Raw genomic sequence first — 15,700 nt, forward strand, 5'->3', positions numbered from 1 at the left:
AGGATCCGAGGTAAACGAATTCCTCCACCACCTCGAAGGTATTCCCGTCTATCGTACCATTACTACCCAGACGGATCCGGTCGTGTTCGGTTCCGCCTACCGGCATGTACTTTGTTTTTGAGGCATTCAACACAAGTCCGACCTTTGCTGCTTCGCGTTTCAGACGGATGAACAGCTCTGCCACCGTTCCAAATGTTCTGGCGATAATGTCCATGTCGTCCACAAAGTCCGGTTTTGTGAAAATCGTTCCCCGGCTGTTGAGCCCGGCTCGTCGCATCACACCTTCCAGCGCGATGTTGAAGAGTAGACATGAGAGTCCGTCACCTTGTCGCAGTCCCCGGCGAGATACGAATGAACTGGATAGTTCACCCGAAACCCTTATGCAGTTTTGCACACCGTCCATCGTTGCTTTAATCAGTCTAGTCAGCTTCCCAGGAAAGCCGTTTTCGTCCATGATTCTCCATAGCTCTGCGCGGTCGATAATGTCGTATGCCGCTTTGAAGTCGATGAACAGGTGATGCGTTGGGACCTGGTATTCACGGCATTTCTGGAGGATTTGCCGTACGGTGAAGATCTGGTACGTTATCGACCTGCCGTCGATGAAACCGGCTTGGTAACTTCCCATGAACTCGTTCGTTTTAGGTGACAGACGACGGAAGATGATCTGGGATAGCACTTTGTAGGCAGCATCCAAAACAGTGATCGCTCTGAAGTTCTCACATTCCAAATAGTCGCCTTTCTTGTGAATGGGGCAGATTACCTCTTCCTTCCACTCCTCCGGTAGCTGTTCGGTTTCCCAGATCCTGACTATCAACCGGTGCAGACAGGTGGCTAACTTTTCTGGGCCCATCTTGATGAGTTCAGCTGTGATACCATCCTTATCAGCTGCTTTGTTGGTTTTGAGCTGATGAATGGCATCCTTAACTTCCCTCAGCGTGGGAGTTGGTTCATTTCCGTCCTCCGCTGCACTGGCATCGTCGTTTCTTGTGGTCTCCCATGGCTACATTCTCCACGCCATTCAGAGATGCTGATCGAAGTGCTGCTTTTACCTTTCGATCACCTCACGTCCGACCGTCAAAAGAATTCCGCCCTTATCCATGCACATTTCGGCTCGCGGCACGAAGCCGTTGCGGGATGCGTTGAGCTTCTGGTAGAACTTCAGTGTTTCTTGGGAACAGTACAGCCTCGGGCACAGCAGTTCCATTTCTTCACACTCCGCTTCTTCCAGGCGGCGCTTTTTCTCCCGAAAGAGGCGGGTCTGCAGTTTCCGCTTCTGTTTGTATCGTTCCACGCTCTGTCGGGTCCTTGCTGCAGCATTACCGCCCTCGCTGCGTTCTTCTCCTCCAAAACCGTTCCGCACTCTTCGTCGAACCATTCGTTCCGTCGATTCCGTTCCACGTACCCGATAGTGCTCATGGCTGCTTTTACTGTACTCCAGCAGCCCTCTAGAGGGGCATCATCGAGCTCGCCCTCGTCTGGCAACGCGGCCTCAAGATTCTGCGCGTATGCTGAATCTAGGTTGTACCGTAACGGTCGCTGGTACCTGGTATTGTTGATGACGAAGAGTTTAGGGCGCAGTTTGACCATTACCAGATAGTGGTCGGAGTTGATGTTGCGCCACGATAGGTCCTGACGTCGATAATGTCGGAGAAGTGCCGTCCGTCAATCAGAAAGTGCTCGATTTGAGATTCCGTCTGCAGTGGTGATCTCCAGGTGTAACGGTAAGGGAGACTGTGTTGGAAAAAGGTGCTACGTTTGGCCATGTTTTTGAAGGCGGCGAAATCAATGAGTCGTAGGCCGTTTCCGTTCGTCTGCTGGTGGGCGCTGAACTTTCCAATCGTCGGTCTGAATTCCTCCTCCTGGCCTACTTGAGCGTTTAAATCTCCTATGATGATCTTGACGTCGTTGCTTGGGCAGCGGTCGTACTCGCGTTCGAGCTGCGCGTAAAATGCGTCCTCAGTGCTCCTCAGTGCAGTCATTAGTGCTTCCGAAGTGTGGGCTATGCACGTTTATTATGCTGAAGTTGAAGAATCGGCCCTTAATCCTCAACCTGCACATTCTTTCGTCGATCGGCCACCAACCGATCACGCGCCTCTGCATATCACCGATCACGATGAACGCTGTTTCCAGCTCGCGTGTGTTGCCGCAGCTCTGGTAGATGGTATGATTACCTCTAAATGTTCGCACCATGGATCCTGTCCAAAACACCTCCTGCAGCGGTACCATGCCGAACCCGTCGTCCTTCAGAAGATCGACGAGTATGCGGGTGCTCCCAATGAAGTTGACAGATTGGCAGTTTCACGTATCGAGTTTCCAATCGCATGTCCTTTCTGTTCGCTGGGGTCGTTGCCGTTGATCTCGGTTCGTATTATTCTGTAGCTGATTTTCCGTTACAATGGGTTTTTACGGCTGGCTACTTTCCGGAGGACCATAGTGCACAGTTGAGCTTAGAGTCCTTCCCTGGCACTCGGACGATGGTCAGCCGCCCCTAACATGGGGATCAGACGCTGTTGTGAACCGCTCCTCCTGGAGAACAGACGTTTTGTCTTGTCGTTCCATCTTCTGGTAATTCATTTCTTTTTCCTAATGGCTTTTCTGCCTGCTGGTACTCTTCTGAGGTCTTTCCGCCTTCTGGAATTACGTGAAACGGACGCCCCGGTGTACTAGAAACTATGCTACACCAGGACCCGATTTCGTATACAATTTTTGGTATAAAAACTCACGACAATCCACGGGCGGATTATGGAATGCTTCGAGATGGTGCTGGGAGACCTCACGCAGCTATCAAAATTCATTACCAGGGATAACACTTATCTTCAGCCTAAGGTCCAAAACACAGCCAATTCAGTACAAACCTTTGCCTTTAAAGTCTGTACAAATTGATGTCGGCGATAATAGCGATGAGGATAAAAAACCACTGCGTTGCCAACAATGTGATGATCAAAGAACAACAAAGGTGTCGCAAGAACACGCAAGGCTGCAAAGATTAGGTCATATGCCGTCATTGTGGAGCAATTCAACCGATAAGCAGAGAAACCTGAGCATAACGTACGTCAACTACAAGAAAACGAGCGACTCAGTATCGCACTCATACCTTCTCAAGAAACTGCAATTGTAGAACGTAAACGTGAGCAATAGCTGTGTTACGGTCCAGAACACCTAGAATCAGCGAAAAACCATTTCAAGCCGATTCCTTTATTTCGCTATGGTTCTGATTTGCCACCAACCCCTTAACAGAGCACTCAACCAACTGCAACTATGGTTATCAATTGAAAGGTGAGAGGAGGAATCCAACAAAATTTTCACTCCTTTATTGACGATCTAAAGCTGTTTGTGGAATCAGTACATAGGATGCAACATTTGCCTGCGAAAATAGTATTCAACGACATCCGGATGAAGTTTGGAAGTGACAAATGCCGATCAACCCGGCGGCGGGGCCTACAAACACATAAGCTTCTTGAAACTTAGAGGTATCCACCATAAAACGATCAAGAAGCTGCATGACCAGTTCTTGCACTGATGCATTGTGTTTTGATGAGTTTTCGGTCAGCCGGCAACAAGGTGAAGGCGTTGAACACGTTTGTTGTGTCCCTGCTGTTGCCCCACAGATGTGGGGTGGTAAAGTGGACCAAGACTGACCTCGAGTCGTTGGAACGAGCAGTGCACCAAGCACCGAATGCACCACCCAAAGTCGTCCATCGAGAGGGTCACCTTGCCACGTGCAGAAGGAAGAAAAGGTATTATAGAAAGCCAGGCACTGTTTCTCCCAGATCCAGCAGCTGCCAGCATATTCGGCAGAAAGCCAAAACCGTCACGAAATGTAGCGCAACCGCACTGTAAGAGAGGCTGACCACGATTATACCGTACCCAAGTATAGATGACAGCTCCAAGGTATGCTAGATTGCCATTTTTTCCACCCATACATGAAAAATAGTTATGAAATCTCATTTGAGCTCTGTTCAAAACTATTTACAACTACTGATGCAAAGGAGGATCTAGCATACCAAAGAGAACTGTCATCTATACTTGGATACCGTACTACAAGTAACCAGGACCCGGTTCTAGAAAATAATGTACTATACTGGGACGCGAGCTCATTACGAAAGTCCTCACTCGCGCCAACCTGCCCGATATTGTGGCTTATGACAAAAGGATGAAGTAGATAACCCTCCTACATACAGTGTTAACGAAGTACCAGGACCTGACGGAGGAGTTGAAGCAGATGTGACACCTGGAAGATGTCCGTATAGTTTCAGTTGTCAATTCGGCGACTGGGGTTGTTACCTAATATCTCGTGAGGATCCCAGACGAGTTGAAGCTGAAGAAAGACTTAACGAATGAATTCTCTGGTGTTCGATTGAATATGGTTTTCGGGCGAAACTGATTAGGTTTCTCCAGCACCACAAGCAAACTCATCACAAAAATATTCGATCATATAGGCACATACAAATGTAGTCATTGACGTCAAGCACCTATGAATATTTAAATCTTCCGTTTACATATGAGAACTATCGGGAAGCTACTAGAGCGAGACGTCTGTTTATGTATGATATATAGACATGCCTACTGTTTACTTAACAAATAAACCCAAAATAACTAATAACAGTCAGACATCTTAGGATTTTCACAACATACCAAAATACTGACCAACCAATGAGTTTAACATGCAACTGTATTTAAGTGGATATTAGAGTAGGGATTCTCGCTTCCCCGTAACCCCTTTCAAAGGGCTACAACCATTCGAACCTATTGGCTTAACTTACTATGCGTTCTCTATTGCTTGATGCTTGGCAACCGCATTGGCACTCTAGAGAGAGAGCATTCTCACATCAACTCGCAACAATTGTAGTAGCTTAGCGTACCAGCAATGGTTGCTGCGGTTTTGGTGCTTAAAACAAGTGAGTTCAAATGACAACGCTGTATGGCCACGGGTGCCTCCTGTGACGGTTCCTTGTTGGAACATTCATCCGGACTTGGGCGATGTCAGTACAGCATCGAGCTGGAGGCGGCCTTCCGCGAGCGGAAACTATTCGCCGCCATGCTCATGCGAATGTGCTGGAAGGTCAGTGGAACGTTCAGCCGCCGATCTCGGTGTTTGTAGTACTCATTGTAGTCCAGACGCATCCCCAGCTGACGGAGGGCCTCACTCGTCGAGATGGCCAGCTGGTAGAGGAACTGCCCTACCAGATTCTCGTACTCGTTTCCGATGTCCTGCAGGAGCGTTTGATGGGTGGCCAGGTGCTGTTCGAAGGTTTTCGCTTGCTCGTCCCGTTCGAGCATCTGTTCCGTGGTGACGCCGTAGTCGCCGGTGCGTTCCGTCTGTTTGATTTGATCCTGCGGGTGGGAAATTTGGAAGGTTAGTGGAACAACAAACCTCAAGATCAATCTATTCAATAGTAAGTTTATAATTTCGAAATCAGAGATATTTTGATTTTCATCTGTCAGGCCTTTATTCGAAAGTTTTCCCGGAACTCGCCTTGGAGTTTCTTGCGGAACTCTTACGGGTTTTCTTGAGTTTCCTCGCAGATTTTTTTCACGTTCACTAGAATTTATCCTGCAATTTCTTTCAAAGTTTCTAATGTAATTCCTCTCTGCTTTCCTTAGGAGAAATCCCAGGATATATTCTTTCATTCTTCTATTTATTCTATTTATTTGGCGTCAATCATTCGTAGACCGTTAGTTACATAAGTAAGCTTAGTTGTACATTTTATATTGCACTATTCCACTTAACAATATTTATTAAGTTCCTTGGAGTATCATAAAAGTATTTTTTCAATTTTGTCCGCGTCATGGTAAGATCAATCCTTTCACAATGTTGATTATAAGTGGACATCATCTGATTTAGTGGACCGAATTTAGCGTTTACTACGGTGAAAATCTACAGCAAATAAGTTTCTACTACGCAGTTGGCGAGTTGGAGCATATAAATTTAATTTTGACAATATACTAGACGAATCAATGCGTTGAGTGGCAACATCATTAATAAACGACACCATCGCACACTCTCGACGCCTTTTCAATGTTTGGAGATTAATTAACAAGCAACGTGATTCATACGATGGCAGAGGCATTACAGACCAACCTAAGTTACGTAATGCATATAGTAAAAACTGACGTTGAATTGACTCTATACGTTCTTCATATTTTTTAGTATAAGGCGACCAAACAACACAACAGTATTCTAAAATTGAACGTACATAAGAAACATAAAGTGTTTTGAGTGTATAAGGATCTAGAAAATGATAACTAAAACGTTTTATAAAATTAAGCATGTTGCCTGTTCTATGAGTAATTGCATTATAATGATCCACAAATGTTAGTTTGGAGTCTAAAACAATCCCTAGATCTTTTATTTTCTCACAACGTGTAACATATTCGCTTCCTAATACTACTGGAACACTTGGTGTGTTTTGTTTCCTACTGTAACTTATAATATTACATTTTTTTTTACATTAAGCTCCAATAAACTTTTGCAGCACCACGTATGAAAAACTTTTATTTCATTCTGAAAAACTATGTAGTCATCGTCATTATTGATCTCCAAGAATAGCTTCATATCATCAGCGTATATAAGAATCCTCAATTTATTTAAAACAAAAGAAATGTCATTAACATATAAAATAAAAAGAAGAGGACCTAAATGTGAGCCTTGGGGTACTCCCGAAGTAACCTGAATTGGATTAGATTTTTGCTCTTTGAATTTTACTATTTGCTGACGATCAGTTAAATATGACTTAATCCAGGTAAGGAGACTTATTTCAATCCCCATTTTTTCAAGCTTGTGAATCAACATAGGAATGTCAAGTATATCGAAGGCTTTACTAAAGTCAGTGTAGAGTGCCTCAACATGATTACCGTTATCCATTACATTCAATGAGTAATTTACAAATTCCAAAAGGTTGGTAGTAGTTGAACGACCTTTAAAAAAGCCGTGTTGAGCGTTTGTTATCCGATTTTTTATTTGGGCAAACATAGTTTTATTAATGATTGATTCGAAAAGTTTTGGAATACATGAAATAATTGCAATGCCACGATAGTTGCGGACATCAGCTTTTTTGCCTGACTTATAAATTGGTATTAAGAAGGATTTTTTCCATTCCCTAGGAAAAACACCAGAATCGAGTGACATATTAAATAGCCAAAACAAAGGAGTTGTGAGCTCCATTGCTAAATTTTTCATAAATACTGGTGGAATTCCATCTGGTCCTGGCCCTTTATTGCCGTCTAAATTCTTAAGACCTAGCAAAATGTCTTGAACATTAATATGGCTAACACCAACATCTCTCGAGAATTCAGGAAAATGTGAAAAATACGCGAAATCACGATCATTGTCTGAGAAATTCGAATACGTTTCTTGGAAAAAAGTTGCAAAAAGATTGCAAATTTCTTCAGAATTATTTCCTTCTTTTTCATCTAATGTTATTTTTGATGGAAAGCTGCATGATTTTAGTTTAGTCTTGACGTAATTGAAGAAGTTCTTAGGACATGATTTGATTTCATTTTCTGTTTTTAGATTGTACTCAGTAAAGGCTGTCGAAATAGCAACATTAAATTGATCACATATATCCAAATATTTCACCAAATTGGCATGATTTTCATTAATTCTGTAAGCTTTATGTGCTTTTTGCTTACGATTTTTAAGATTAATGATTTGCCTGTTAAACCAAATGGGATTCTTCGAATCGAAACTTCTACGCTTCCTAATAACCGGGATTTCTTCCTGAATAATTTCCCGTAACAACTTATAAAAAACTTCAACAGCAGTTTCAATATTCTGTTTAATTTTCAAGACAGATTGCCAATTTGCCCTATTTAGTTTTTGTCTGATATTAGAATAATTTGCTCTGCTGTAATCGAAAACATTTTCGTAAACACTTTCATCGGGAAAGTGATTTTTATGCAGAAACACAGAAAACTCGATTGCTGTATGAAAAGCCTCATTTTTTCACAAAGGCACTAACGACTCATTTACGCAAAAGTCTTCATGAATGTTTGTCAATAAAAAATCTAGATAACAATTTCGCCTGTTTTTAACATGATTGATTTGATTAAGACCTAGGCATGCAAACTTCTCAAAAATGAATTGTAATGTTTCATTCTCCCCTATGACTGGTAAAAGGATACTCTCATTTTCGAAATCTGGAATGAAATCGACACTGTTCTGATTAAAATCACCGTAAAGGTGTACTTTATATTCGGGAGGTAGTTTAGATAGGATTTCTTCCGCTGCATGGAAGAAGACTTCGTATGTAGATTTACAAGCTTGATCTGGGGGAAAGTAAACTGTTGCAAAAATATGAATATCACCATTAAAATTCGCTTTAACCCACACATGTTCGAATTCTCTGAATTTTGGTGAGATAATGATTTCGGAATTAAAATTGGAGGAGATAGCAACGAGTACTCCTCCACCCGATTTTTTCTGTGTCAAGTTTAAATCACGATCACTACGGAAAACATTATAGTTACTACCAAAAATTTCTTCACTTTTAACGCTGTCATTCCAACTTGTTTCGGTTCCTAAAATAACCGAAAATGAGGAGCCTAAAATATTTTTATTATTTTGGCTCATTTTTGATGCGTTTTTCATGCGATTAAAATTTTGACAATAAATTAGGATTTCTGTAACTGAAGAAATTAATGGTAATATGCTATTCACGTTTGAAATTGACGGTGAATTGTCATAATTAAAACTAATTACCTCTCTTTGCTGAAGAGAAGTGCTCAAGTCCAGTTCAGCTTCACCGAGTTCTAGTGTAGGATCGTTGTCAACCTTCGAAGGTTCCGTCAGTTCCATTGAAAACACGAATGGCTGCATGCCCCGCATGCTTCGCAGGTTGCAGCTGATGAAGTTCTTGGTGCCATCCGGTTCGGGGGAGGTACTGCAACGGGACGCTGATGTGCTTCATTCGATGGATATGGGTTTAAAATTTCTACTCGTTTAAACTGGATTGTCGGTCGATAGCTCGTTGGCGGTCTTGAAAAACGATCCTTCGCTGCCACAAGCAGTTCTCTATCCGATAGTAGTTCACGATTCCGTTGATTATAATTAGTACGCGCATTGTAATCCCGTTGTCGGTCGGGTCTGCCATTGCCATTATTCGGGGGTGCTGGGCGATTTGATTGTTTTCGTTCATTACGTCGGGCCTGTCTCTTGCGCCTCTTAGCTTTATCAGCTTGTTTCTGCTGAATTGACCGATGCGATACTCGCCTGTCGTAGTCCGTCCAATCAGCTTTCCAAATACTTTTTGAGCCAAGTTTGCGCCATCCGGAATTGTCTTGGTTAGTGGTCATTACTGCATTGAGTTCGGCATGTAGACTGGGGGAGGTATCTATAGATGCAATGTCTGCGTTAGGTGCTGGTATCATGTTCGCCGATATCGCTTTCAACTCGTTTAATATGTCAAGTTCAAACATAAGCTCCAAAGAAGTGATGTCCAAAGTCAAAGACGACAGCTCCCTCACGTCCTTGCTCAGAGTTTTGACCTCGTCGGATAAAATTGTTACCATCGATTTCACAGCCGTAGATATGTTTTGTTTTGATGACTCACGCCCCTTATCAAACAGTGCGGTAATATGATTCTTGACGGTGTTCACGTTGCCAGTGAAACAGCTGCTTTTCGCCATCGCAAGCTGATTTTTTATATCCGTAACTAGCAGTTCCAGGCGGTCAACGGCTTCATCGATTACGCCCATGTTACTTTGTTTAATTGAGGTGCGATGAATCACCTCCGTGTTTTTGTTGATCTGTGCCGTTAGTATTTCTTGTTGATCAACAAGTAACTTCAAATCTAAACTAGTGGCTACAATGTTTTGGCAGGAGCTGCAGCACGGCAACACGAACGATGAGGTATCCGTCCTGCTGTCCTTTTTACGAAGCGAGCATCTTTGCACATTTATGCCAATGCACGCGGGATGAAATTGACGCGAACACCCTATGCATGACCACAGAGTTAAGTCAGCGGCAGTTTCTGACAGACAAATTTCGCAGCTCATTTTAATGTACACTTGATTATACGATACGTACGACCGAAAATAAAAATGAAACGTATGCTACAATTAAAAAGGTGCGCGACCGGGAGCGATTAAAAAACGCGTCCGAACTGATTGACGATCGATCGAATTTTCCTCACCGTATCTGCTGGAGATAATCTAGGGAGCAAGGTTGCAACCATTGATTTGCAAAGATTTACATTCATTTGCTATTATCTCAGTTCAGAAGCATGCTATCGAAAAACAATGTATGGATGAATTCAACCTTGTAGTTTTATCTGAAAGTTTGCCGAATAACATTGGGGTCGCACACGTATTCCAAAGTCGTGAGCGAGCTGTGAAGGCAACTTTCCACAGCGTGAATGAAATTTACATTCACCGCGTGGAGAGTTGCCTTCACAGCTCGCTCACGACTTTGGTATACGTTTGCGACCCCAATGTTATTCGACAAACTTTCAGATAAAATTACAAGCTTAAATTCATTCATACATTGTTTTTCGATAGCATGCTTCTGAACTGAGATAATAGCAAATGAATGTAAATCTTTGCAAATGAATGGTCGCAGCCTTGCTAGGGAGTTATACTGGGAGAGATTCAAGAAAATATACTGGGAGAAATCTCATCAAGGCACTACCGGGCGAAATCTTGCAATAAGGTTTCTCTTGTAAAACTTAGCAGAAATGTCTCGAATACTTGGGCATGCTGCCCAATTCTGAACATACTGGTCGGTGTTCATCAGAACACTGAGCAGAATTTTCTTAAAGTCTCGACCAGGAACTTCTCAGAATCTTGGTCGTGATTGCCTCTGAATGGAGCAGGATACCAACAGAGTTCTGAACAAGACTCTATCGCAATCCTAAGTAGGATTATGAGCAGAATTCTCTGAGAAGCTCAAGCAGGATTTCTCTATGAATCCTCAGATTCTCTTCTGAGCAGGATCTCTCGAAATGCTGAGCCAGATTCTCTCGGAGTACTTAGTATTTTTTTAGTATTCTGAGCAGTACTCTCACTGAATCCTGCGTAGGGTTTCTTTCAACATGTTGAGCAGATTTTTTATTCAGAATCCTGAGCAGAATTATAGAGCACCATTTTCTACGAATCGTATTTCTTCTAGAGATTTTGAGATAGGTATATGCTTTCAGAATTCGGAACATAATTATCTCAAGACCTACGCGCGGGTTACGCTAAAAATACTGAACAAGAGTGTCTCAGAATACAAGAGCATAGTTCTCCGAATTTGCAGCAGAGTTGCCTTGTAATCAGGAACAGAACTACCTTTCAATATCCAAAGAAGAATTCTCTCAAAATGTAAAGCAAAATTCGCTTAACATTCGCGGCAGTATTTTCGCAGAATACTAAACAGTAATCTTTCAAAACCTAAGAGCGGTTTGTAAGAAAATCCGAGAGGTACTCCGGGACAATCTCAGGGAGAAAATCCGTGATAAACTTATGGAGAATTCCCTTAACTTTGGAAGAACCCCGGGAAGACCTCTGGGAGAGGAAATAGTCAAAAAATCTCGGGAGAATCTGTTGGAGAAATTTCAAGAGAGTTTTCAAGAAAGTTTAATCAAGAGTATGGTTAATCTTACTACACACCAGAAATTATCCATTCAATAAATAATTTCTTTAGACATTTACCAGGATTTACTCACCTGATAGGCTCTCCTCGCTTCGTACTCCGTAAAGCACAGCCGATAGAACCGCTCGCGCCACTCCTCCAGCTTCCGCACGGTGTCGAAGATGTGTTCCAACGTGTTGATGATCTGCTGGGAACTCTCGTCCAGGAAGATCCCGATCCGGATCTCCTCCAGGAACTGATGGTGCGCCTCCAGAATGTCGTCCAGGGCCTTGGCCTGATTGACCCGTGGCAGGAACTGCACCCACGAGCACTCGATCACCTCGAACAGGATGTAGAGCTGCATCTGGTTGACGAAGTTGATCATCTGAGAGGTGATCAGCTGCACTCGTGTGACGATCGGACCGATCAGCGATTGGAGTGATTTGAGCGACTTGGCGGCCAGGGTTTGGCACTTCCAGGTGCGGGAAAGGATGAAGTGGATGTGCTTCATGTTCCAGAGGTGCTTGAAGAAGGTCTGATAGCGGCAGAGAGACGGCTCGAGAATGGTAGAGAGCGGTCCGGATACCTTGTATGTGAGGCCGAATACATCCCAGCCGGATTCGCCCTCGTAGTGAGTGAGGAAGTGGACGTCCAGATAGTTAAGGACCTCGGGCTCTTCCTGCTCTGAGAAGGAGTTGCGAACGGCGGCAGCCAGAATCGAGAACAGATCGTGCTGATAGATTTCGCTGGCCGGACGATCCAGTTCGGCTTGGAGATTCTCCATTAGAATATCGGCGAAGTTGCCCTGCCCTAGGAGTAAGTAGTTCCTTAAGGCTTGTAGGTGGTCCATCAGACGGTGCGGACCCAGGACGATATCCAGAACCTGCTTGGAAGTGTTCAGGTAAGCGTTATCGATCAGTTGGTGCAGCTTGGTGGTGCTAATCGTCGAGAAAATGGAATCCATGTCGTTCTCCAAACACTGCTTTAGATCGTTCCTGGCCTTGACCGGGGTCTTATCCTGACACACTTCCCGAAGATAATTGATACTCTTCCCGATGACCAAGATTCTTCTTGCAATCCCATCGCTAACGAAGCTGGGCAGCATGCTCTTCCTGATTCGATACTTCTGATGCCACAGTTGATCGAATCCGACTTCACAGATCTCCTCGACGAAGAACTCCCCATTCGGATCGATGATCTCTCCGTCGATCAACCAACGGATCAACGCCTGTTGCAATGGGATACAAGCTGACCGAAGCAGTTCCATGGCAAGCCTTCGATTTTCCGGATCTCCATTGGCCGTGTAATCGTAGACGATGGTGGCCAGGGCGCCTCCTTTCAGTTCTTTGCATGACTCCGAGATCTGAGCCAGCCACTGAAGACGTTCCATCGGACTAGTCAACCACAAGCGCAACTTCTTCAGAGTCAATCGATCACCCCCGCCGACCATTCCTGTCCGTTCCTTTCGCTGGCGGTTCAAATCTTCCTGCAGGATCGCCAACATTCCATAGTACTGGGTTAGTTCCCTTTGAAGTGCCGCGATATAACCCTGTCCAAAGTTTCCCTTCATGTAGCAATCGCTCTTCGGATCCGTAAACTTCACCACCCGATCGTGGAAATGACCGACCTCAGCCAGCTGCAGGATCATCCCTGCGTCTCCGATGCTCAACGTCCTCCCCTTGATATGATCCAACTTGAACTCCCCTGTCACGACGTGTTTCCGTAGATACTTGCCCTGAATACCCGTGCATGCGTAGATCACATCCTGGATCAACTGATCCTGCAGGTTGTTCGACGCGGCCAGGCCTTCCTCTTCGGAAAGCTCCCCGGACGTGGTGGAACTCCTGCCATCCTGTACCACCGATGACCCACCCTTAAACGGAATTATCCTCAAACCGGAACTAACATTATCCGTCGATCTGGACCTTAGCTCGATCTTCGAGAATATACTGGACAAACCCCCACCACTTCCGGAGTCCGCTCCAGAAGATCGAGAGCTAGCATCCGTCACCGGCAAACTCCCTCCACTCACGTCGCTCCTCAGCTCGGCGTTCAAATTCAACAACTGTCCATTGATCGCTTGCGATCCCTCGCTGTTGGCCATCAACATCAGAAACTCCAAAATCTGAGCTCGTCGCTTGGTGTCCGTCTGAAACATTCCGAAGAAAAGTTAGGTACAATCCCAACCAGTTAACCACCCCCATCTCTCCCCACTACTCACATAAGCACTCATCTGCTCGTGCAGCGCCTGAAACAGTGTGTAATCCCCAGCGCTCCTAGACCGCAAATGCTGCCCAATGCGGGCAACGATCGTACTCTCATCGCTTCCCCCGCCGGAAATGAAATTGGGCGTATTGATGACCAACTGGGTCGCGCCTTTTAGCACCGATTCTGCAAGAAAATCAACCCAGTATAAATCCACCGGAACCGAAACCCCTCAAACGAAGCAAAATTGGGAACAGATTGTCTATCCGCCCGATAGGTACCGTACCATATCGATCGCCTGCCAAGCTCTTGCACAGCTTCCGCAGCAGCTCGTAGATTTCGGTGAAATTTTGATGACGCTGCTGAGAGTGATGCATGATTGGAACTATAACTACTCACTGCCGGTTCGTCTTCCGTTGGGGATGGACCATTGGAAGCACTGGAGAAACGGATTATTAGGGAAAATACGCGAATAAAAGACGTGTTTCGCGATGAAAATGATGCACAAAGTAACGAACTATTTTCGTCGAATGGAATGACAGCAGCGATTTTTTTTTTTTCTTTGTGGTGTCTATTTTAGACGGCTAAGGGCATCTCCAGGAGCGTTACAAAATGTATGGGAGTTACAAAATGCATCTAGAACTGCATCTTGGGCCTCTTCAGCAGGCGTTCTAGATTTATAAATTCGAACAGTTTTGTTCCGAAATTTTGTAACTGACATACAGGTTCGTTCTATTTTCGTTCAAATTTGCAACGCGTTCCAAACGAGTTGCATTTTTTCTGTGTCAGTGTGGTAGTGGCCCTCTTGATGGTCTTACGTCAAACGTGATTGTTTTGCCTTGCGGTGCGCGTGGCTGATTTTTTTTTCGTTTGTGTGGTTGTCGCCGTACTAATTACGTAAACAAAAACAATCTTCTGGATTATGGGGAATGTAATCGTATTCCTCCTCCAGCCGAGACAAAACGCGCGTTCCAACTTCCGCGGAGTGAAATCTGATCGGGTGCAGTGTTTGTGTCGTCGTTTGGTCGATTGACTAGAATAAATTCGAACCGTCGGAGCTATGGCCAGCTTTCATCAAAGCCGTCGTGAACACCGTGGTGGATGCGGAGGACGTAGCAGGAGACAAGACTATTACCATCGCCACAACGGCCACAACCATTTGCAGCATTGAATGACTGCAGCTGCGGCAGCAGCGTAATAGTAGCACCGTCGGAAGTGGAGTACGGGAGTAACCTAAAACAGTAGTTCTGGAAGCCACGTCAAACATTGCATTCGTTACCGTTGGAGTCGTCCGAACAGATCACGGATTCCGTTCCTGTGTTCCTGTGTCCTGTGCCTATCCAGTTCTGTGTTGCTCCGAGTGTCACTCTATTTTGTGAATTGTGTTGGTAGAGTGAATGTCCCATTTTTCGACTGGATCTGGTCAAGATCATTTTCTTGGAACTCGTGCCCTACTGAGAGCTGGAGGAGAAGTCGTGAATTGCTCAGGTATTTGTTAATGTTCATAAAATGTCTGAGTGGTGTTTCATGTGTCTGAGAGTTTATTACAATTATGGATGGGGATTTCTGAAGTTTTTCAAAAATTTTCCGAAATCATTGAATATGTATTACAATTATTTAGGATTTTTTATAATCATTTCTGCAGATGTTCATAGATTTTTGCTTGTCGGATAAAAATTATTACAATTATTTAGGATTTTTTTAGTGCATTCTAGATGGATGGGGATTTCTGAAAATTTCATAGATCTTCACATATCATTTGAATATAGGGGAACCTACGTATTTTCGGCCGAACAAACTTGCCGATAATAAGGTACACCGGGGCAAGTTGAAACGGGTGGGGCAAGATGAAACAGCGGGTTAACATGATGTTTTCTAGTGATGATAAACAGTTTGATCGCCATAACGCATAGTTTTTGATTTAAACAATCTTACGAAGGATAA

General features: G+C 44.2%; 1 protein-coding gene across 1 annotated transcript; it reads right to left on the bottom strand.

Moving 5' to 3' along the window:
- Nucleotides 1-4,654: 4,654 nt before the first annotated feature.
- LOC109427521 (gamma-tubulin complex component 3) lies at nucleotides 4,655-14,283 on the bottom strand. The gene is made up of 4 exons (XM_019703075.3): nucleotides 14,043-14,283; nucleotides 13,773-13,942; nucleotides 11,646-13,700; nucleotides 4,655-5,334 (listed from the first exon to the last, which is right to left on the bottom strand). Exons 1-4 carry the CDS (start codon nucleotides 14,131-14,133, stop codon nucleotides 4,984-4,986), a joined length of 2,667 nt encoding a protein of 888 aa, XP_019558620.3. The 5' UTR covers nucleotides 14,134-14,283; the 3' UTR covers nucleotides 4,655-4,983.
- Nucleotides 14,284-15,700: the final 1,417 nt, after the last annotated feature.

This window comes from Aedes albopictus, chromosome 1, assembly GCF_035046485.1.
Source record: "Aedes albopictus strain Foshan chromosome 1, AalbF5, whole genome shotgun sequence".
Taxonomy (NCBI): domain Eukaryota; kingdom Metazoa; phylum Arthropoda; class Insecta; order Diptera; family Culicidae; genus Aedes; species Aedes albopictus.